We start from the raw sequence: 23,498 nt of genomic DNA, 5'->3' as shown, positions 1-23,498 counted from the left end.
AATGTTGTGTTAATTTCTGCTATACAGCAAAGTGATTCAGTTATACATACACACACACATATATACGTGCACATTGTTTTTCATATTCTTTTCCATTATGGTTTATCACAGGATACTGACTATAGTTCCCTGTGCTATACAGTAGGACCTTGTTGTTTATCCATCCTATGTATAATAGTTTGCATCTGCTAATCCCAAATTCCTGATCCACCCTCCCCTACCCCCCCTTGACAACCACAAGTCTGTTCTCTATGTCTGTGAGTCTGTTTCGTAGATAAGTTCATTTGTGTCATATTTTAGATTGCACATATAAGTGATATCATATTTGTCTTTCTCTGTTGGACTTACTTCTCTTACTATGATAATCTCTAGGTCTATCCATGTTGTGAGATTTTGTCTTTTTAACCAGCCTCCTCTCAGCCTTTTAGAAACACCTGGGTGCCAGCCTGCCAGCCCTCGTTCCCTGTTAGGGTCCCCTGGATGGAGCCCAAACAGTCTATAGTGCCCCATGACAGGCCTGATGTGGTTGCTGCCTTGTCTCTTCAAGGATTAAGGCTGGGGTGTGCTCTGGAGCTGGGAGTTGGGCCCTTCCAGGTCAGGTGCTTTCTCCTGGGCTCAGGCTAAAGTACTGCTCACTGCACACTGTTTGGATGGGATAAGACAGTTCAATAAGGAACTGTTCAAAATTCCGAGGCTAGAGCACAGAGCCCAGGCTCGGCAGTGACTCAGATGTCTGACCTTTCTTTGCCGCAGAGGTCATGCTTTTTGATGAGCCAACCACAGGCCTGGACTGCATGACTGCGAATCAGATCGTTGTCCTCATAGCAGAGCTGGCTCGCAGGGACCGCATCGTGATCGTCACCATCCACCAGCCCCGCTCCGAGCTCTTCCAGGTGAGGTGGACGTCTGTCGTTCCCGCTCAACTCAGCCAGGGTGGGTATATGTGTGCCAGGCTGGGGATCTCGGAGTAGAGATTAGTACTTAAACCAGAGCAATCCTGATATGGGAAGGGCAAAGGATGGACACTCAGTTCTTTCAGCACCTATCATGTACCAAATACCTTCTATACACTAGCTCTTTTAATCCACACAACAACCCTATGAGGTGGGTACCAGTATTTTCACTTTACAGAGGGGAAGAGTGAGACTTAGAAATGATACAAAATTGAGCCAATATCACAGTTAATAAAAAGCTGGAATTGGCATTCATATTCCAGTTGGCTTTCAAGGCTGTGTTTTTCCACTAAATCATATAGATTTCCTTCCCCAAAATCTCACCTTAATCTCCTAGGATCCTTTTAGGGAGCTATTATTTGCCTTTTATAGATGAGGATCTGAGATTTAAAAAAATTTTTTCTGTCCAAGGTCACTCATTCCGGGGCACGGCTGGGGCTCAAACCCAGGTCCTCTGACCAGGTCCATGAGCTGTCCTCTATCCTAGACATGATGCAGGGTGCAGGCTGGGAGGCAGCAGGACCCACAGTGGCAACCCAGGCTGGAAGGAAGAGGGATGCATTTTGAGCGGTTCCGTTGGCTGCAGTAAGAGTACTGATGTATGGCTGAGACAGTCAAAGGACTGACTACTTGAGACTTATTTTACATAAGGATATGGTGACCTGATTACACACTAACACTGTCTGTCGTTCAATCAGCTCTTTGATAAAATTGCCATTCTGAGTTGCGGAGAGCTGGTTTTCTGCGGGACACCGGTGGAAATGCTTGATTTCTTCAGTGGCTGCGGTTACCCTTGTCCCGAACATTCAAACCCTTTTGATTTTTATAGTAAGTTTTTCTTTCACAGTCCCCATCATATATGTTTTTTAAACTTTATCATCTCAGATTTCTGCCTAGGTGACACCAGCACAAGTGGGTTTTATTTCTCCTTTTGTTTTGGTGTTTTTACTCTTCAAAAAATTAATTTGGCCGAGCCAATTAACTTGCCATAGATGACCTATCAGAATGAGGTGGGGGATCTTTTTTTTTTTGAAAACATTTTACCACTACTCTTCACTTTCTTAAAAAAATTAGTTTTATTTATTTATTTATTTATTTTTGGCTGCATTGGGTCTTAGTTGCTGTGCGCGGGCTTTCCCTAGTTGTGGTGAGCAGGGGCTACTCTTGGTTGCGGTATACGGGTTTCTCATTGCGGTGGCTTCTCTTGTTGTGGAGCGTGGGCTCTAGGCACATGGGCTTCAGTAGTTGTGGCACACGGGCTCAGTAGTTGTGGCGCATGGGCTTAGTTGCTCTGCGGCATGTGGGATCTTCCCGGACTAGGCCTTGAACTCGTGTCCCCTGCACTGGCAGGCGGATTCATAACCACTGCGCCACCAGGGAAGTCCCGGGGATCTCTCTTGAAATGGTGCACTTCTACTTTGTCAGAGAAAAATTAGCTGAACTTCTGAATTCTCCCAGACAGGCCTATCACGATCCTCATGGCCCTGCTGTGGTAGCTTTAAAATATTCTGATTTTATAGGTGGGCATTAACAACAGGTATTATTTTGATGAGATGAGGTATTATGGCTAGCACTCCTAAATCAATGATGGAACATATATTATTAGTCACTGTGTATATATGTGCATTTAAAAACACATTAGTCATTTTTTTGTGGGAAAAAAATTTCAGTGGACCTGACATCAGTGGATACCCAAAACAAAGAACGGGAAATAGAAACCTACAAGAGAGTCCAGATGATTGAATCTGCCTACAAAGAATCAGCAATGTATCGCAAAACCTTGGAGGATATTGAAAGAACAAAACACCTGAAAACATTACCAGTGATTCCTTTCAAAACCAAAGATTCTCCTGGAGCCCTTTCTAAACTGTGTGTTCTCTTGAGGTAAGAGCCTCACCCCATTTTAGATAGGTAGCCATCCACCCATAAAAGAAAAGCAATTAAAATGGGGTTGTTTGGCTTTCAGGAGAGTGACGAGAAACTTAATGAGAAATAAGCTGGCGGTGACTATGCGTCTCACTCAGAATCTGATCATGGGTTTGTTCATCGTTTTCTTCCTTCTGCGGGTCCAGAATGACGTGCTAAAGGGTGCCATCCAGGACCGTGTGGGTCTCCTGTACCAGATTGTGGGTGCCATCCCGTACACAGGCATGCTCAACGCTGTGAACTTGTGTGAGTGCCCTGCCCAGGAGGTGGGTCCCCGGGGTCGGGGGAACTTCTCTCTCCCTGAATATCTCCTTTCTCCAGCCAACACCTTGCAAGACTCCACCATTATAGGGGTATTTCTCTGAGCTCAACCTGGCCCCCTCCAGGTTCTCTCTCTGGGACAAGGTAACTCGTGTATTAGTAACACCTTAGTGGGAATTAGCTCACCAAGTGGATCTCCCTGAGGGTCTCTGAGGATCCAGGGAAGCATGAAGTTATGAGGAACTGATGCGGCAGAGTCTGGGCAGAGTTTTTAGAAGATCAGCCCTGGTATCTTCTCTTATCCATTAGGAGGCACAGCCCATGGGGGCCCGGATGCCTGGCCAACTTTGCACTGTTAACGTTCTTTTTGGAGCCTATTTTAGGACAGCCGACACCCAGTTTTCAAACTCAATGGGAGTCCCGAAGCAATACCTAGTTGCCTGATGTTCTGTGCCAACACCCTGCATGAAAAGAGGACAGAGTGCCTCACGTCACTCATCTGTGTCCCTTTTGCATGTGTGTTCTTGAATTGGTGACACCCCTCCCCACCACTTTAGAGAGACGGAAATAAACTGTGACAGCTTTTGTAATCCTATTGTAATTCAGGTAGAGTGTGGATTTCTGGGGTGGGGGTATTTATAGTTCTATGGATGTCAGGTTCCTTTTCTCCATGACCAGGGGGCCCCAGCTGGTCCTCACCATCCAGTGCTGATAGATCTCAAGTTCAGCCTGGGCTAGCACCCCACCTCCTCCAGCTGTGTGGTGACCGGCTGTTCCGAAACCTGCCTTCCATGCCCAGTTCCCGTGTTGCGAGCCGTCAGCGATCAGGAGAGCGAGGATGGCCTGTACCAGAAGTGGCAGATGCTGCTAGCCTACGTGCTGCACGTGCTCCCCTTCAGTGTCATTGCCACCATGATATTCTGCAGCGTGTGCTACTGGTAAGGAAGAGGGTGTCCAGAGGCCTTCAGTTTTCCCGGGCCATGCTTCCCAGATGGTGGGGTCCCAGATGGCCAGTGGGACCTGTGGAGGGAGAGCCCCAGGGTAAACAGCTCTCTGCTCTGGAGGGTCTGTCTTTGCCCACCAATGTCCAGTACAACGTCCTGTCCTTCAGGACAAAGAGAGGAACCCCACTGTGGGCCACACGGGACCTGAGAGCAGACCAGCAAGACTACATGCACCAGGGAATAGCCTGTCCCACATTCACTGCGGGGCCTGGCCTGAGGGGAGGGCTCTGGAGTAGCTGGGACCAGGTGCAGAGGCAGCGAGGCTGTCCGCCCAGCTCAGCATGGCTCCCAGGCTGCTGTGAGCTGGAGTAGCAACGCTGCCTGAGGTTTCATTTGACCGACCTGGGCCATCGCAGTTGGGCTGCGGTGATGGGGGGTGGAGGAATCAAGAGTGACTATGGGAAGAGGGCTTTGGAGAACCATGAAGCACCCTTGATGCTGGGTTTTGATTGATGGTTTGTAGACAGTGCTTTTTATTTCATAGAACTTTTTACAGATGCAAATCTGAAAATGTGTAGAGTTATTTGTTGATTTGTTGTCATAGGGAGATGTACCTTCCCTAATCCCTCTGGCTTTCCCTTAAGAAAAGATGGGGGGAATCATCCGGCATTCTGTGTTTCCAGTAGTGAAAGGTGCCCAGCTTGTCGTTCCAAGAGAGGACTTCAGGCGGTTCTGGAGACACTGTCTTTCTTTAGGCCACTAGATTCATGTGCAGGTGCTCCTACCCATAACCAGTATAAAGACCCATGATATATGATGTGAATAATTATTATGAATCAAGTGAAATACAAGTAGAAGATAAGTGAGGGCCTGGTTAGTTTGAGCTCCAAGATGAAGAGTTAGAAGGTCTTATTGTGCAGACTCTTTAGACGTTGGTGTCACCCTGGGGAGTGACAGAGGCAAAGCTGCTTGCTCTGGTTAGCAAGAGGGCGGACTCTCGCAACTAAGGGCGATGGCAGGGACCACATGGCAGGGACCCTCCTTGCTGGCCCTGATGAAGCCTCCTTATCCTCTGACACTCAGGAACATGCTGAATCTCTGATCTGTGATGTAAACCACAGGCCCGTCTAGTTTAGGCTAAATGATCCAGGAGCAGATTTTTTAAAACTGACCATTTTTGAGTAAGCCAAGGTTGGTTGGAAATTGAGAACCTTGTTAATTTAGAACCTTGCTCCTGAATGTGGCCCACGAAGCACAGTGTCAGTGTTACCTTGGGGCTTGTTTAACCTGCAAAATCTCATGCCCAGCCCTGCTGAATTGGATTCCACATTTTACAAGATCCCCCAGGTGATTTATATGCACTTTAAAATTTGCAAAGCACTGATTTTGAAGACCATATAATATTTGTAAAACTGCCCATGAGAAAGAGTTCTGTACGATTTGAGAAAACAGGGCAGTTTTAAACTAGGTTCAGTATTGTCATGACTCTTTTTGACAAAAACACAGAATCATTTCTAGTGGCAGCACAGCTGTTAGCAATGTAGCAAATACTTTGATTCAATGATAGAAAAGTTTGTTGAATGCCTACTAGGTGCCAGGCACACTGCCAGGTGCAGCTGGGGATTTAAAGGGGAGTAAACTGAAGGGGCTGCCCTCAAGCTTGCAATTCTGAACTGAGACAGCCCTGAAAGCCGGAGTGTTTTCTGACTCTTAGCAGCACATCAGACCTGAACTCACTCAGTAGCAAAATCCGATCTGAACCAACATGAGGTTCTTTGTACTTTTCCCACAGCAACACTCCTGTTTAGTAGATATGTTACAGGTGGAGTCCCAGACCCCACTGCAGCAAGTATGATCTACGCAAAAGTCTTTCCCAAATCTGTAAATTGCCGCATTCCAAAACACATCTGGCCCTAAAGTATTTCAGATGATGGATTATGGACATAAATCTCCAGATGACTTTAATTCAAGAAAGTGTAAGATTAATATAATAAAGAAGCACAAACACTATGCTGAGGAATATAATAACAATAATGGCTGACACACACTGAGCACTTGCTTTTATGTCAGGCACTAAAAGGTTTAAATATATCAATTCATGTAATCCTTGCCACCATTCTATAAAGGTGGCATTATTAATTATCCTTGTTTGAAGACGAGGAAGCTGAGGCACCGATGGGGAATGTCTCTTCCCCATCTCACATTCATTATCACAGTGAATTACAAGGGAGACCAAGGGTCAATTTGGCTGGATGGGGAGAGGGGCTCTTGGAGGCTTTATAAAGGAGAACTTGAGAGATGAGCAACATTTGAGTAGATGGAAAGGGAGCAAGGGTATTTCAGGGGAAGAAAGAGAAGGTGCATAGGTTCAGAAGCAAAAACACACCAGACCTTTCCAGAGAAAAAATTCAGTTGTGCTGTGGGGAAAAGAGGATTGGAAGGAGTAATGGAAAATATGACTGACAGCCTTGGAGCCTGGTAGGCGAGGTGCTGAATGCCAGGCTAAGGGGCTGAAGTGGATTAGATTCCAGTACATAGTAGAGGATTTTGATCCCCAGGGAGTGACCCATCTGTGTTGGACTCTGGGGGGTGAGGCTGGCATCACTTTGGTCTCAGACTGGAGAGTTAGGGCAGAGATGCTGGACAGCCCAGTGAGGAGCCTTGGTAACAGTCTGGGAAAGGCAGAGGCTCTGGTGAAGAGAGCAGCAGTGGCAACAGAAAGGGGGTTTCACTTTGAGATGCTGGGAAAGTAGAATCGAATGGACTCAGAAATGGAATGGATTTGCTGGGGGTAAAGAGAGTCATGGATGATGCCTGAGTTTTCAGCCTGGGAGAATGGGAAGGTGACAGCATCCTTATCAAGTTTGCCAGGAAAGAGAATGGATTTGGTTTTGAGTATGTTGCATCTGGGATGCTACAGGACACCCAACTGGAGATGTCAATCTGAGGTTTGCACAATAGGTTGGTGTAGAAAGAAAAGGCAAGAGGAGTGAGAGTAGAGGCCTGGGAATGGATTCTATAGGCGAGAATGTCAGAAAGGGAGGAAGTGGTCTGAGGGTAATATCTTAAGAGGCACATTCAGAGGGTGGGAAGAGGAAAGCAATCTGGTGAGAGAGGCAGAGAGGTGGTTAGAGAGGTGGAAAGAGAAGCAGGATCGGGCAGCATCAGAGAAGGCAAGAGGGGAGAGAGTTTCAAGAAGGTGTAGTGAACCTGTTCAGTACTGCAGAGGTTCAAGGAGGTGAGGCATAGGATTTGGAGGTCATTGGTGCTCTTCCAAAAAAGAGGTTCAGTAGAGTGGTGGGGGTGCCAGTCAGGTTTACAAGGGAACAGGGAGTGAGAACAAGGGAGAAGCAGGTGCTGTTTGAGAAGCTTCGTAGTACAGGAGAGGATGAAGAGGGGGCAGTTGCTTAAAAGACTCAAGGAGTGGTTATTTTACAATACGGTAAGTAAGACCATTAGGGAAAACCATTAGATTGAGAGTAGGTGAAACTACAGAAAAATTGGGTAATTCGCAGATCAAGTTTCCAGATTAGACCAAGGCAGAAATAGGAAAATCAGATTAACATAGTACCAAGGATGCAAGTAGACAGGATAAAGCTTGGCAAAGATGGGGTAAGAGATAGAGACAGGGAGAAAGAGAGGAGATGCAAAGTAGGGAAGATAAAGATAGAAATTCACAAAATGGGAGGTAAATCCATCTGCTGAGCACTGGGGAGAGAGTTTGAAATTCCCTGGGAAGAGGGCGTAGTTTAAAGTAGAAGTTTTTATTAGCCATGATGAGACATGACATTGGAACCCAATAAGCAATGAGGAAGAATTAGGGGGTCCAGGAATCAGCTGAGGCAAAGTGGCAGAGTGGATCCAATTAGCACAGCTTAATTGAGAGAGCAAGGTCCCCAGGTGGGGATTGGTAAGGCAAAGAATAGCAGAAGGGATGAGGATCTGAGGCATTGAGGGCTTTGGGGAAATGGGAGACAGGAGGAGGCCATGATCAGAAAGGGCATTTTCAGAATGTGAAATCTTGGAAGTGGAACAGTTTTGAGTAACAAGTAACATTTAAATCCAAGACATGGTGAGTGATCAAGATTAGGTGGGTGGAGCCACTGGAATTGATCAGGTTCCCTAATTAGGAGGCACTGGTGTTGATGGATTATCAAGGTTAAAAACCTTGAGGATAATGATGGTGGACAGGAGTGCAAAACTGACCCTGGTCTAAAAGCTACAAAATCATCAAAGGTGAGAGAATGTCTTAAAAGTCACAGAGGACTGCCTTGAGGCAGAGAATTAATAGTATAAGCCAACTTCCTGATTTGTATAGGAGGAAAGGCAGATGGCCTTGAAGAGTGGTAGGGAGGGGTGAGTGTAAGACATGCCAACTCCTCTTACTTACTCTACAAATGGAAGAAAGAGCAGCCATGTCTAAGGGTTGTTGAGGACGTGCTATCACCAGGGAAATGCTATTTGGTGAAAGGAATGTAAGAGGTTAAGGGGCACGGATATAGGGTAGCTTGTTTACAAGAACATGAAGGTCAAATCAGTGGAAGGGGTTGGTAGAATAAAAGACAAGAATGGAATGGAACAGGTCTGGGGAGGGCTAATCCGTTGGAGAATGAAAGCACTGAAGGGTTTTCACTCTGGCAGTAACCCCATGTAACAAGGATGAGGTTCAGGGAAGGAGGGGCTGAGAAGCAGGTGGGTGAGTCCTTAGCATTAGGGGAGTAGGCTAGCTAGGGTGGGAGCAGTGCCAGCCAGGCAGAATGTGGTTGCTTATGGAGAAGCCTGGACAGTTCAGCCCTACTTACTGAAGTTGGTTGTGACCATCCTCTGAGTATTAGTATTTTTCTGTGAGAGCTGAGGAGCTGTAAAAAGGAAAAGGTGGCTCCATTGACTTGGGGCCAACAGAAACAATTTGAGGGACTAAATGGCCTCAAATGTTGCCCCTGTTCCGAAAAGGCCTTTCAAAGGGGAGTTTGGCCTGTCCTGCAGACTCTTCCCACCCACTTAACCACCATGGATTTATCCACAGAAATCAAGTGTGGAATTTTTCTTAAATGGTAACCCTTGGAGAGGAACTAAAGACCTTATGTTTTTCTAGGACTCTGGCCTTATACCCTGAGGCTGCCAGATTTGGATTTTTCTCTGCTGCTATCTTGGCCCCCCACTTAATTGGTGAATTTCTAACTCTTGTGCTACTTGGTGTGGTCCAAAACCCAAATGTGGTCAACAGCATGGTGGCCCTGCTCTGCATTGCTGGGGTGCTTGTGGGCTCTGGATTCCTGAGGTAAGATCTAATAATTCAAATGATTTAGATTGGTATGATTTGATGTTAATGATCACCTAATAGTGATTATTATAAGGCATTACAGAGAAGCTCTGTGTGATATTCTATCACCTTACAGTCCAGAGTATTTATAGTGCTTCCTAGTCAGTATTGCTTAGACTTTGAACTGTTCATTATTTGTTAAATAAAACGTCTTCAAAATGAGAATCAGGAAATGACAATTGAAGCATGTTATCACATGTCATAGGCCATTATAACAAGAGGAGGAAAACCAAGCTGTCCTCCAGAAATACTCATAGCCTATTACAGGCTAAATAGCATGCATTTAGTTCATTTCTTCCCTGGCACTGTTGAGTTTCTATTCCAGCTCTCAATTCTCAGTTACTTTAAGAAAGTAAGAATAGTCAGATAAGAAAAGAGCCTGCAGGATAAAAGACTGCTCAAGAAAGCATCAGGATTAGAAGGAAACACACCAAATGTAAACAGTAGTTATCTCTGGGTGATACTTATTTTAATTTTCTTCATATTTTCCTATATTTTGTGAATTTTCTATAATGGACAAGCATTATTTTATAACCAAGAAAAAATATATGTACACATACATACATATTGTACATTTTTTAAAAGTAGCAGGAAGGGCAGAAAATTTTAGAAGGGTGAAAGTGGTTTCAGGTGGGTGATGTGAGTGGGATCCAGTAAGTAAACTATGGGTCCCTGAGAAAATGTGAAGACAGCTCTGTTTCTTTGACTTAAAAATCAAAGAAAAGGGCCCGGAGACCTTCAAGATGGCAGAGGAGTAAGACATGGAGATCACCCTCCTCCCCACAAATACATCAGAAATACATCTACATGTGGAACAACTCCTACAGAACACCTACTGAATGCTGGCAGGAGACCTCAGACTTCCCAAAAGGCAAGAAACTCCCCACGTACCTGGCCATGTGGCTGACAGGGTCTTGGTGCTCTGGTCAGGTGTCAGGCCTGTGCCTCTGAGGTGGGAGAGCCGAGTTCAGGACATTGGTCCACCAGAGACCTCCCGGCTCCACGTAACGTCAAATGGTGAAAACTCTCCCAGAGATCTCCATCTCAATGCTAAGACCCAGCTCCACTCAACGACCAGCAAGCTACAGTGTTGGACACCCTATGCCAAACAACTAGCAAGACAGGAATACAACCCCACCGTTTAGCAGAGAGGCTGCCTAAAATCATAATGATGTCACAGACACCCCAAAACACACCACTGGACACGGTCCTGCCCACCAGAAAGACGATCCTCATCCACCAGAACACAGGCACCAGTCCCCTCCACCAGGAAGCCTACACAACCCACTGAACCAACCTTACCCACTGGGGGCAGACACCAAAAACAACGGGAACTACGAACGTGCAGGCTGCAGCCTGCGAAAAGGAGACCCCAAACACAGTAAGTTAAGCAAAATGAGAAGACAGAGAAACACACAGCAGGTGAAGGAGCAAGGTAAAAACCCACCAGACCGAACAAATGAGGAAATAGGCAGTCTACCTGAAAAAGAATTCAGAGTAATGATAGTAAAGATGATCCAAAGTCTTGGAAATAGAATGGAGAAAATACAAGAAACGTTTAACAAGGACCTAGAAGAACTAAAGAGCAAACAAACAATGATGAACAACACAATACATGAAATTAAAAATTCTCTAGAAGGAATCAATAGCAGAATAACTGAGGCAGAAGAACGGATAAGTGACCTGGAAGATAAAATAGTGGAAATAACTACCACAGAGCAGAATAAAGAAAAAACAATGAAAAGAACTGAGGACAGTCTCAGAGACCTCTGGGACAACATTAAATGCACCAACATTCGAATTATAGGGGCCCCAGAAGAAGAGAAAAAGAAAGGGTCTGAGAAAATATTTGAAGAGATTATAGTTGAAAACTTCCCTAACATGGGAAAGGAAATAGTCAAGTCCAGGAAGTGAAGAGAGTCCCATACAGGATAAATCCAAGGAGAAGCACACCAAGACACATATTAATCAAGCTATCAAAAATTAAATACAAAGAAAAAATATTAAAAGCAGCAAGGGAGAAACAACAAATAACATACAAGGGAATCCCCATAAGGTTAACAGCTGATCTTTCAGCAGAAACTCTGAAAGCCAGAAGGGAGTGGCAGGACATATTTAAAGCGATGAAAGGGAAAAACCTACAACCAAGAATACTCTACCCAGCAAGGATCTCACTCAGATTCGACGGAGAGATTAAAACCTTTACAGACAAGCAAAAGCTAAGAGAATTCAGCACCACCAAACCAGCTCTACAACAAATGCTAAAGGAACTTCTCTATGCAGGAAACACAAGAGAAGGAAAAGACTTACAATAACAAACCCAAAACAATTAAGAAAACGGTAATGGGAACATATGTATAAATAACTACCTTAAATGTAAATGGATTAAATGCTCCCACCAAAAGACATAGACTGGCTGAACGGATACAAAAACAAGACCTGTATATATGCTGTCTACAAGAGATGCACTTCAGACCTAGGGACACATACAGACTGAAAGTGAGGGGATGGAAAAAGATATTCCATACAAATGGAAATCAAAAGAAAGCTGGAGTAGCAATACTCATATCAGACAAAATAGACTTTAAAAGAAAGACTATTACAAGAGACAAAGAAGGACACTACATAATGATCAAGGGATCAATGCAAGAAGAAGATATAACAATTGTAAATATTTACGCACCCAACATAGGAGCACCTCAGTACATAAGGCAAATGCTAACAGCCATAAAAGGGGAAATCAACAGTAACACAATCATAGTAGGGGACATTAACACCCCACTTTCACCAACGGACAGATCATCCAAAATGAAAATAAATAAGGAAACACAAGCTTTAAATGACCCATTAAACAAGATGGACTTAATTGATATTTATAGGACATTCCATCCAAAAACAACAGAATACACTTTCTTCTCAAGTGCTCATGGAACATTCTCCAGGATGGATCATACCTTGGGTCACAAATCAAGCCTTGGTAAATTTAAGAAAATTGAAATCGTATCAAGTATCTTTTCCGACCACAATGCTATGAGACTAGATATAAATTACAGGAAAAAAACTGTAAAAAATACAAACACATGGAGGCTAAACAATACACTACTAAATAGCCAAGAGATCACTGAAGAAATCAAAGAGGAAATCAAAAAATACCTAGAAACAGGGGCTTCCCTGGTGGCGCAATGGTTGAGAATCTGCCTGCCAATGCAGGGGACACGGGTTCGAGCCCTGGTCTGGGAAGATCCCACATGCCACGGAGCAACTGGGCCCGTGAGCCACAACTACTGAGCCTGCGCGTCTGGAGCCTGTGCTTCGCAACAAGAGAGGCTGCGACAGTGAGAGGCCCGCGCACCGCGATGAAGAGTGGCCCCCACTCGCCGCAACTAGAGAAAGCCCTTGCACAGAAACGAAGACCCAACACAGCCAAAAATAAGTAAATAAATAAATTTATAAAAAAAAAAACAACCTAGAAACAAATGACAATGAAAACACGACAACCCAAAACCTATGGGAATGCAGCAAAAGCAGTTCTAAGAGGGAAGTTGATAGCAATACAGTCCTACCTCAAGAAACAAGAAACTCTCAAATAAACAACCTAACCTTACAACTAAAGCAATTAGAGAAAGAAGAACAAGAAAACCCCAAAGTTAGCAGAAGGAAAGAAATCATAAAGATCAGATCAGAAATAAATGAAAAAGAAATGAAGGAAACAATAGCAAAGATCAATAAAACTAAAAGCTGGTTCTTTGAGAAGATAAACAAAATTGATAAACCATTAGCCAGACTCATCAAGAAAAAAAGGGAGAAGACTGAAATCAACAGAATTAGAAATGAAAAAGGAGAAGTAACAACTGACACTGCAGAATTAGAAAGGATCATGAGAGATTACTACAAGCAATTCTATGCCAATAAAATGGACAACCTGGAAGAAATGGACAAATTCTTAGAAAAGCACAACCTTCTGAGACTGAACCAGGAAGAAATAGAAAATATAAACAGACCAATCACAAGCACTGAAATCGAAACTGTGATGAAAAATCTTCCAACAAACAAAAGCCCAGGACCAGATGGTTTCACAGGCGAATTCTATCAAATATTTAGAGAAGAGCTAACACCTATCCTTCTCAAACTCTTCCAAAATATGGCAGAAGGAGGAACAGTCCCAAACTCATTCTACGAGGCCACCATCACCCTGATACCAAAACCAGACAAAGATGTCACAAAGAAAGAAAACTACAGGCCAATATCACATAGATGAACATAGATGCAAAAATCCTCAACAAAATACTAGCAAACAGAATCCAACAGCACATTAAAAGGATCATACACCATGATCAAGTGGGGTTTATCCCAGGAATGCAAGGATTCTTCAATATATTCTTCAATATACGCAAATAAATCAATGTGATAAACCATATTGACAAATTGAAGGAGAAAAACCATCATCTCAATAGATGAAGAAAAAGCTTTTGACAAAATTCAACACCCATTTATGATAAAAACCCTCCAGAAAGTAGGCATAGAGGGAACTTACCTCAACATAATAAAGGCCATATTTGACAAACCCACAGCCAACATCGTTCTCAATGGTGAAAAACTGAAAGCATTTCCTCTAAGATCAGGAACAAGACAAGGTTGTCCAGTCTCACCACTATTATTCAACATAGTTTTGGAAGTTTTAGCCACAGCAATCAGAGAAGAAAAAGAAATAAAAGGAATCCAAATTGGAAAAGAAGAAGTAAAGCTGTCACTGTTTGCAGATGACATGATACTATACATAGATATTCCTAAAGATGCTACCAGAAAACTACTAGAGCTAATCAGTGAATTTGGTAAAGGAGCAGGATACAAAATTAATGCACAGAAATCTCTTGCATTCCTATACACTAATGATGAAATATCTGAAAGAGAATTTAAGGAAACAGTCCCATTTACCACTGCAACAAAAAGAATAAAATACCTAGGAATAAACCTACCTAGGGAGACAAAAGACCTGTATGCAGAAAACTGTAAGACACTGATGAAAGAAATTAAAGATGATGCAAATAGATGGAGAGATATACCATGTTCTTGGATTGGAAGAATCAGTATTGTGAAAATGACTATACTACCCAAAGCAATCTACAGATTCAATGAAATCCCTATCAAATTAGCAATGGCATTTTTCACAGAACTAGAATAAAAAATTTCACAATTTGTATGGAAACACAAAAGACCCTGAATAGCCAAAGCAGTCTTGAGGGAAAAAAATGGAGCTGGAGGAATCAGACTCCTGGACTTCAGACTATACTACAAAGCTACAGTAATCAAGACAGTATGGTACTGGCAAAAACCCAGAAATATAGATCAATGGAACAAGATAGAAAGCCCAGAGATATACCCACGCACATATGGTCACCTTATTTTTGATAAAGGAGGAAAGAATATACAATGCAGAGAAGACAGCCTCTTCAATAAGTGGTGCTGGGAAAACTGGACAGCTACATGTAAAAGAATGAAATTAGAACACTCCCTAACACCATACACAAAAATAAACTCAAAGTGGATTAAAGACCTAAATGTAAGGCCAGATACTATAAAACTCTTAGAGGAAAACATAGGCAGAACACTCTATGACATAAATCCCAGCAAGATCCTTTTTGACCCACCTCCTAGAGAATGGAAATAAAAACAAAAATAAACAAATGGGACCTAATGAAACTTAAAAGCTTTTGCACAGCAAAGGAAACCATAAACAAGACAAAAAGACAGCCCTCAGAATGGGAGAAAATATTTGCAAATGAAGCAACTGACAAAGGATTAATCTCCAAATTTTACAAGCAGCTCATGCAGCTCAATATCAAAAAAACAAACAACCCAATCCAAAATGGGCAGAAGACCTAAATAGACATTTCTCCAAAGAAGATATACAGATTGCCAACAAACACATGAAAGGATGCTCAACATCACTAATCATTAGAGAAATGCAAATCAAAACTACAATGAGGTATCACCTCACACCAGTCAGAATGGCCACCATCAAAAAATCTACAAACAATAAATGCTGGAGAGGGTGTGGAGAAAAGGGAACCCTCTTGCACTGTTGGTAGGAATATAAATTTATACAACCACTATGGAGAACAGTATGGAGGTTCCTTAAAAAACTAGAAATAGAATTACCATAGGACCCAGCAATCCCACTACTGGGCATATACCCTGAGAAAACCATAATTCAAAAAGAGACATGTACCACAATGTTCATTGCAGCTCTATTTACAATAGCTAGGACATGGAATCAACCTAAGTGTCCATTGACAGATGAATGGGTAAAGAAGATGTGGCACATACATACAATGGAATTACTCAGCCATAAGAAGAAACGAAATTGAGTTACTTGTAGTGAGGTGGATGGACCTAGAGTCTGTCATACAGAGTGAAGTAAGTCAGAAAGAGAAAAACAAATACCGTATGCTAACACATATATATGGAATCTAAAAAAAACCCAAAAAGGTTCTGAAGAATCTAAGGGCAGGACAGGAATAAAGACGCAGACGTAGAGAATGGACTTGAGGACACTGGGAGAGGGAAAGGTGAGCTGGGACGAAGTGAGAGAGTGGCATGGACATATATACACTACCAAATGTAAAACAGATAGCTAGTGGGAAGCAGCTGCATAGCACAGGGTGATCAGCTTGGTGCTTTGTGACCACCTAAAGGGGTGGGATAGGGAGGGTGGCAGGGAGACACAAGAGGGAGGAGAAATGGGGATGTATGTATATGTATAGCTGATTCACTTTGTTATAAAGCAGAAACTAACACCATTGTAAAGCAATTATACTCCAATAAAGATGTTTAAAAAAATCAAAGAAAAAAGCTATTGAGCAGCTATTGTATGTAATCATATTTATTTGTTTAATTAACTCTCAGAGCAATCCACATTCAGGTAAGAAAACTAAGCTCAGACTTGACTTTGCTCTGATTACACGACTGTAAAGACTCTCCCAGGAGGCATGTGGCTCCCTGGAGACAGCACCGACCCTGCAGTCAGAGTCTTCCTCCTACCACTTAGTTGCCAAGTGACTATTGGCAAGTTACTTTTCTACCTAAATTAGTTTCATCATTTATAAAATGGAGATAATGATCTCAGCCCCACCTGCCTCAAGGGATCATGAGACTCGAATGAGATCAGCAACGTGGAAACACTTCATAAACTGTAGTGAGTTATTAAAAGGTGAGATATTATAAAGCCAAGTGAGTTCGGTTTTGACCAGTCAGGGAGGATATTTTTTTACAGTGACACCATTACATTGTATTTGTCTGTGTTGCTTAATTGGCTTGTTAGCATCTATGAAAAATGCACAGATAAGATCACCCCAATGGCATGGGATCAAGCCAGCAAATTACAGACCCAGTCTTCAGCAGCATCTCCTCTTTCATATTTGAAACATTATATGCTGCAATCAGTCTGGCACTATTTCACGTATTTGGTTTATAGGAAAGGGGATTGATTATTGTTGAGAGGGGGGCAGTGGCCAACATTATCAAAATGCTGTTGGGTTCTTTGCAAGATCTCAACATCCCAAGGCTTCACCTGGGTTCCGCTCCATCACTGGGGTGAAACTGTGCTCCTGAAGGCCACATCAACCTCCTAGTCATTGAGTTTATGTATTTTCCCTCAAGTCATCATCTTTCCTGACTGAGTGCCTGCAACATGGGCACTTTCGGCTGCCTCTTCCTTTAAACACAAGTGGAAATAGCTTTGTTGTTCTTTCTGCTTACAAAATAATGCAAGTTCTTTGGGGGAAAAATGCACACAATACAGAAATGTATAAGGAAGTTAAGTAAAAGTTAACTGAAGTATCACAACCCAGAGTTAAATTTTGTTGTGTATTTTGCTAGACTTTTATATAATCTTTGATTAAAATGAGCTCATACTATTGTGAAGGAGTAAGGTATGCGTGCTTTTCCCCCCTTTTAACAATATAATGTAGATGGTCCCACATCAGTAAATTTAGATCTGTGGTTCCTCCCTCTCGGATGTACTGCAAGGATTGCCGTGACGCAGCCTAGTTCTCCTCCTGTGTCTTTCACTGATCCATTTGTCCCCCCTCTGCCGCCTGCACGAAGCCTGGCTGTTGTTCCCTTGGCAGGGCGAGCTCTCTCTGAAAGGCCCCTTTGTTGGGTCTCACAGCCCATCACATGCTGCTCACGTTGCAGTCAGCCTCTTGAGGGCAGCAGCTGTGTCTCGTTCATCATTATAGCTCTTCTCAGTGGCCGGCCCAAGGCCTTTAACCAATTAGGTTTGCCAAAAATATTTGGATCGAGTGAATAAATGAATGACTACTCTCTCTTCTTGGACTGCCTACACACTGGATCAGTCACCAAATCACGTTGGTTTTCTTCTCTGATGTCAGATCACAGATGCACGTGGAGCTTTTGAGTTTGCCTTGTGTGGTATGGTACAAGATGAAGGCACATGGCTCCTACCTCACACTCTAGCCGTCTGGGCAGCCGTCTTCTCGTGGCCATCATCCTCTTACAAGCCTTTGTCATCGCATCCTTGAACTTCTGCTGTGGCCTGCTCTCTTTTTTGCTGTTCTTACTCTACTCTTATTCTGGTCCATCCTACTTGCTGGTGCCACTTTAATTTTCTTAAAACATCGATTGCAATGTGACTTTTATCATGGTCCTTCAATGCCAACTGCCTGCAAGGCCCTGAAAGAGCCGGTTCGTGGCTACCATTCCAACCTCACCTCCCGCCGCTCCCACTTCGGATCCTCAGCCTTTCTAGCCCATCCAGTCGCACGTGCCTGTGCTCATACCATTCTGCCTTCCTAGAGGGTCCTTCCTCTGCCCCTACATCCTCCCCAGACTCCGATCTGTCCTTTCCAGTCAGCAGCCTCTCAATGTGGCTAATTCAACTTTGTGCCTCAGAAAATTGCCAATAACCTAAAGTCATGGAGTTTGGGGATCACTTGGTGAAACCATAAATACTAAATACAAGAATATCACGGACATGTAGTACTGGTTTTCTATACTTTCTAAGCACAAATTGCTCACCACTGTGTATTTTTTATAGCCTTGAGAATATATAGTTTATGTCTCCCAACTGCATTATGAGTCTTTAGGGGTAGGATGCTTCTTTTGAATTCCGTAAGCACCCAAAACTAGTGCCTCGCAAATAGAATGTAATACATATTTGTTGGTTGATAAAAGCTATTGAGTGGACTAAGAAGGCCACAAGGTCAGCATGAAGTTTCTCCTGAAGCAGGTTTCACAACGAATGTCTGCTTGTTCTCGCCATCCTTTTCCCCTTGTATTATAGTTCTCACTTCATACATTAGCACCCTCAAATCTGTTTAACCACAAACATCCTCCGCTAATGTGGTGTGTTATTTGTTTTCTTTTATGTTTATATCAGTGGTGCTTACCAATAAAATTAGACACCAATCCATCAACAGGGGTGTGTTAAATTAAGGTTCCTACTATAATGGATCACCAAGCTGTGATTAAAAATGATGGTGTGTTATGCTTACTGACTTGAAAGGATGTCTGAGGCATACGTTTGTTTGAAAAAGCAGGTTAGGAAAGAGGATAAGTTTAATTCCATTTATGTAAAATGTTATAAATGCACATTACATATATCACCAAAATGTTAACAATAGTTATTTCTGGGCAGTGGTATTTCTTTACACTTCTCAGTGTAGTTTGAAGTTTTTCTAGTGAACATACTTTTTATAATGAGAGATGAAAAACTATGTATATTCCTGTTGGGAAACATGAGGGTTGCCTTTCTTTTCATTTGGTAGGACTGCTACCAGAGCCTATTGAAGTTCATCTTTCTTTCTTTTTGCTTTTTCTTAAGAAACACAGAAGAAATGCCCCTTCCTTTTAAAATCTTCAGTTATTTTACATTCCAAAAATATTGCTCTGAGATTCTTGTAGTCAATGAGTTCTATGGACAGAATTTCACTTGTGGTAAGTATTCAATTTTGGAATTTATTTTTACATATTAGTTTGAAAAAAACAATTCCTTGAGGGTAATATATTTTTTAAGTAAATGCTATATTGTAAAATAGATTTAAAACTTTGTTTTGAAGAGTCTAACATTTTCTCTGATATTTAAAATAATAAGCAGTAGTCAAGCTAGTCACTTGTCAAAGGTCAATAGCTTAAGGGCACTCTGATGTTTTTAGAAAATGATAGACTTAACGTATACTGAGGTAAACTCTAGTGTATTCTGGATGGATCAGTTCCTATACCTACTGAACAGGTTGAAGCAGGCTGCAGTGGCTTCTTCTTCCCCCAAATGTACAGAGTATGTAGCTGAGTGAAGCCATTTTTGGCAAAAATCTGTTCCCTAATCCCACAAGAGTGCAGTGGGAGCACAGCAAGGCCCTCCTGGCCATTGGAAATCCCAGGCCACTCTGTGAAGACACCTAAAGAACAGGGCAGAATTTAGTAGTTGTTTTATGTATCTTTAGGTGATAACATTAGTAACCTTGGGATATTCAGTGCTAAGTGATCATAATTTTTATCAGTACTGTGGTACTGAATATACACCCAAAATGGAAACAAACCCGTTTCCATCTTCAAGGCCCCCAACACTCACTATTGCTTCATCTAATAATGAATTTGGGCTCTCTAAAATTTCCTGTATCTTCATGAAGAAGGGTACTTAGCAGAATGCTGAGCGTTTAGTGGGCATCTGATAAATACGTGTTGATTAAATTACCTTGCAAGTACCATATTTGACATTGTCAATCTTTTCCCTGGCAGGCAACTCAAATGGTTCTATGTCAACTAATCCAATGTGTGCCTTCAGTCAAGGAATTCAGTTCATTGAGAGAACCTGCCCAGGTGCAACATCCAGATTCACAGCCAACTTTCTGATTTTGTATTTATTTATCCCAGTTCTTGTCATCCTAGGAATAATTGTTTTTAAAATCAGGGATTATCTCATTAGCAGATAGTAAAGAACATTGCTGCAAAATGGAACTTAAGCTCCCAGATGTACATGACTGCTTTGAATTTCTGAAATAAGAATGTCACGTGATTCTTAATAGTACCTTGTAAGACTTTTAACCATTAAGACTCCCTGTGCCCCTTGGATCCATGCAGGCCTTGAATGCTATTCCAGGAGGGACATGTGGTATTTGGAAATTGTGACTGAGCTGGTCCAAAGATGTAAATAATAATTCATAAAGTTATGGGAGACTAGTGTGACTATTTGTTTTCTTTGTTCTAGACACAGAAAAATAGGTTAAAGCTTATGCTTACATTTGATAAAGGCTTTGGTAAAAAAGAAAACATTTGAATGATTGTAAGTAACAGAACAAGAGTTGTGGTTTGATTGAAGCAAAGCATCATGCAGAATTGGGTAAGAATGCTTTCATTTTCATTTAAAAACCCTATTTACGTGCACATGTCTACATAAGTTAACTGATCACATGGAGAGGATGTTGGACAGATGTTGGATAAAGACCCCTGACACAGAGCATCCACTCATTTTACTGATGGTTAAAATGAAAAATGGCAGAAATGGGCTGAACTGAGAACAGCACACTAGACAAAAAGATAGTTTGCTATTTTTCACTTTCCCCTTAGTTTACTTATAAAATTAAAAGTAAATGTTACTAAAGTGTATGCACTGAGAAATGACATTTTTAAGGTTGGAGAGCAGCTGTTATTTAAAGTCCACATAGAAAAGATGCTCAATTGACACAACATTTACACTAAGAACAGAGTCACACACTAGGAATTCATGTTCTTGAATTGTAAAGAGAAAGAATGCTGATAAATACATATTTTTAGGGATTAAATGATGTATATAGATTACTAAAAGTGGGTTCTGGACTAAATAACTGATCTTTCTGATCTTCAAGTAATTCATGTACAAGTCTGAAATGAAACTGTCTTCATGTTACCATGGTAACTTTGAGTGAGAATATCTTAGTACATGAACTTGTTCAGTTACTGTGACCTAACTTGTAATGAATGATAAATTATAGTATTTGAAAGATCTCACATTATAGTGGGAAAGATCATTTCATTAAGGAAACCATAGTAAAATTCTATTTCTTAGAACAGTCTTTAAGGATCAGCAGACATTGGTAAAGTACCAGAATAGTATTGTCAATTTTTATAAAAGGTCTTTGACACTGATGATTATGGTATAATAGTTACATAATGTCTTACAGATTATATATGTCACATCAGTTATAGACAATTCTGGAGATGATAATCTATTAAAGTAGTTCAAAGAGAGTCCCACAGGAACCTCTTTTGAAATCACTGATTTCAACTTACTAAAGATATGGGTGTACAATGTAAGTGGAAACACTTTCTACTATTCATATGCAGATGAATTTCATTCTAGCTCAGAAACATTTGGAAAATTGACATAGCACATGACTTCAAGCTATTAAATGTTAGTGATACCATCTTAGAAAAACACAATGACTTTCAACATGTGACAGTTTGTCTCAGTCAAAAATGGACAGTGATGTATAAGAAAATCAAAATATGTAATAAAAATTCCTGTTCCCACCAAGTCAGTGATATTTCTGAGATCAAAACGTTCACTGTTGATTTAAAGGGAGCTCTTTCTCCACAGCACTCAAGCAGGGTGCCTGTCTGCTCCTAAGACTGCAGTTCCTTGTAGACATGGTGAAATTCTGTTTTCCAGAGTTTTGGAACCACATGCATTGTAACTAGTTTAGGAAGTCGTATTTCACTGCAATAACCAGGTAGTTTGCTATCCACTTGGATACCACTCATCAATCTTGGTGTTCTTGAGGTTAGTAAGTGTGCTTATTTGAAGCTGGGTGCATGGCATATTAGAGTCAACATATTTTATAGTGGAAATGGAAGAACAGAGAATAAATTACTTTCCTGTTTAATGACAGCAATTATGCTTACTCCAACTGAACTTGGCTAGCAGATACACAAGTCTCCAGGAGTCTGAAGGCTTCTTAAAGGCTATTCCACCTTGGAAATGATCTTAGTCATTACTAACTCATGCAGTCTTGGCCTGCTTATTGATAGACTATCTCCTTAAATTTGCCTGTTCTTCAAAAAGTTATACTCAAAGTAAGTATGTCAGAATCACCAGAGGTGCTGATGAAAAATGCAGATTACTGAGCCCCATTCCAGACCCACTGATTCAGGATCTCTGGGTGTGGGGACTCAGGAATGTGCATTTTATTTTATTTTTTTTCTTTTTTTAAAAATTGAAATATAGTTGATTTACAGTGTTGTGTTAATTTCTGCTGTACAGCAAAGTGATTCAGTTATACATATATATACATTCATTTTTATATTCTTTTCCATTATGGTTTATCACGGATACTGAATATAGTTCTCAGTGCTATACAGTAGGACCTTGTTGTTTATCCATTCTGTATATAAAAGCTTACATCTGCTAACCCAACTTCCCACTCCATCCCTCCCCAACCCCTCCCCCTTGGCAACCACCAGTGCCCTCTGTGATTCTCTTTCTGTTTCATAGATAGGTTCATTTGTGTCATATTTTATTATTTTTTTTTAAATTTATTTTTTGTTGAAGTATAGTTGAATTACAATGTTGTGTTAATTACTGCTGTATAGCAAAGTGACTGTTATACATATATATACATTCTTTTTCATATTCTTTTGCATTTTGGTTTATCACAGGATATTGAATATAGTTCCCTGTGCTATACAGCAGGACCTTGTTGTTTATCCATTTTGTATATATCAGTTTTCATCTGCTAATCCCAAACTTCCAATCCAACCCTCTCCCAGCCCCTCCCCCTTGGCAACCACCAGTCTATTCTCTATGTCCCTGATTCTGTTTCTATTTCATAGATAGGTTCATTTGTTCATATTTTAGATTCTACATATATATGATATCATATGATATTTGTCTTTCTCTTTCTGACTTACTTCACTTAGTATGATAATCTCTGCAAATGGCATTATTTCATTCTTTTTTATGGCTGAGTAGTATTCCATTGTATATATGTACCACATCTTTATCAGTTCATCTGTTGATGGACATTTAGGTTGTTTCCATGTCTTGGCTATTGTGAACAGTGCTGCTCTGAACATATGGGTGCATGTATCTTTTTG

At 41.5% G+C, this 23,498-nt stretch overlaps 2 protein-coding genes across 2 annotated transcripts in view; one reads left to right on the top strand and one right to left on the bottom strand.

The window, feature by feature from the left end:
- ABCG5 (ATP binding cassette subfamily G member 5) overlaps window positions 1-20,596 on the top strand; it is a 34,530-nt gene extending 13,934 nt beyond the window's left edge. The window contains exons 6-13 of the mRNA XM_068564114.1: window positions 754-893; window positions 1,652-1,781; window positions 2,624-2,837; window positions 2,920-3,125; window positions 3,940-4,078; window positions 9,180-9,365; window positions 19,252-19,364; window positions 20,166-20,596. Of these exons, the coding sequence (XP_068420215.1) occupies window positions 754-893; window positions 1,652-1,781; window positions 2,624-2,837; window positions 2,920-3,125; window positions 3,940-4,078; window positions 9,180-9,365; window positions 19,252-19,364; window positions 20,166-20,359 (1,322 nt within the window). The 3' untranslated portion in view covers window positions 20,360-20,596. The remainder of the gene's footprint in view (window positions 1-753; window positions 894-1,651; window positions 1,782-2,623; window positions 2,838-2,919; window positions 3,126-3,939; window positions 4,079-9,179; window positions 9,366-19,251; window positions 19,365-20,165) is intronic.
- Window positions 981-23,498, bottom strand: part of DYNC2LI1 (dynein cytoplasmic 2 light intermediate chain 1) — a 71,524-nt gene continuing 49,006 nt past the window's right edge. The window contains exon 14 of the mRNA XM_068564116.1: window positions 981-997. The gene's annotated coding sequence lies outside the window, so the exon portion shown is untranslated. The remainder of the gene's footprint in view (window positions 998-23,498) is intronic.

The sequence above is a fragment of the Eschrichtius robustus genome, chromosome 15, assembly GCF_028021215.1.
Source record: "Eschrichtius robustus isolate mEscRob2 chromosome 15, mEscRob2.pri, whole genome shotgun sequence".
NCBI classification, from domain to species: domain Eukaryota; kingdom Metazoa; phylum Chordata; class Mammalia; order Artiodactyla; family Eschrichtiidae; genus Eschrichtius; species Eschrichtius robustus.
The sequence above is the reverse complement of the archived record's forward strand: the minus strand, read 5'-3'. Positions and strand labels throughout refer to the sequence as shown.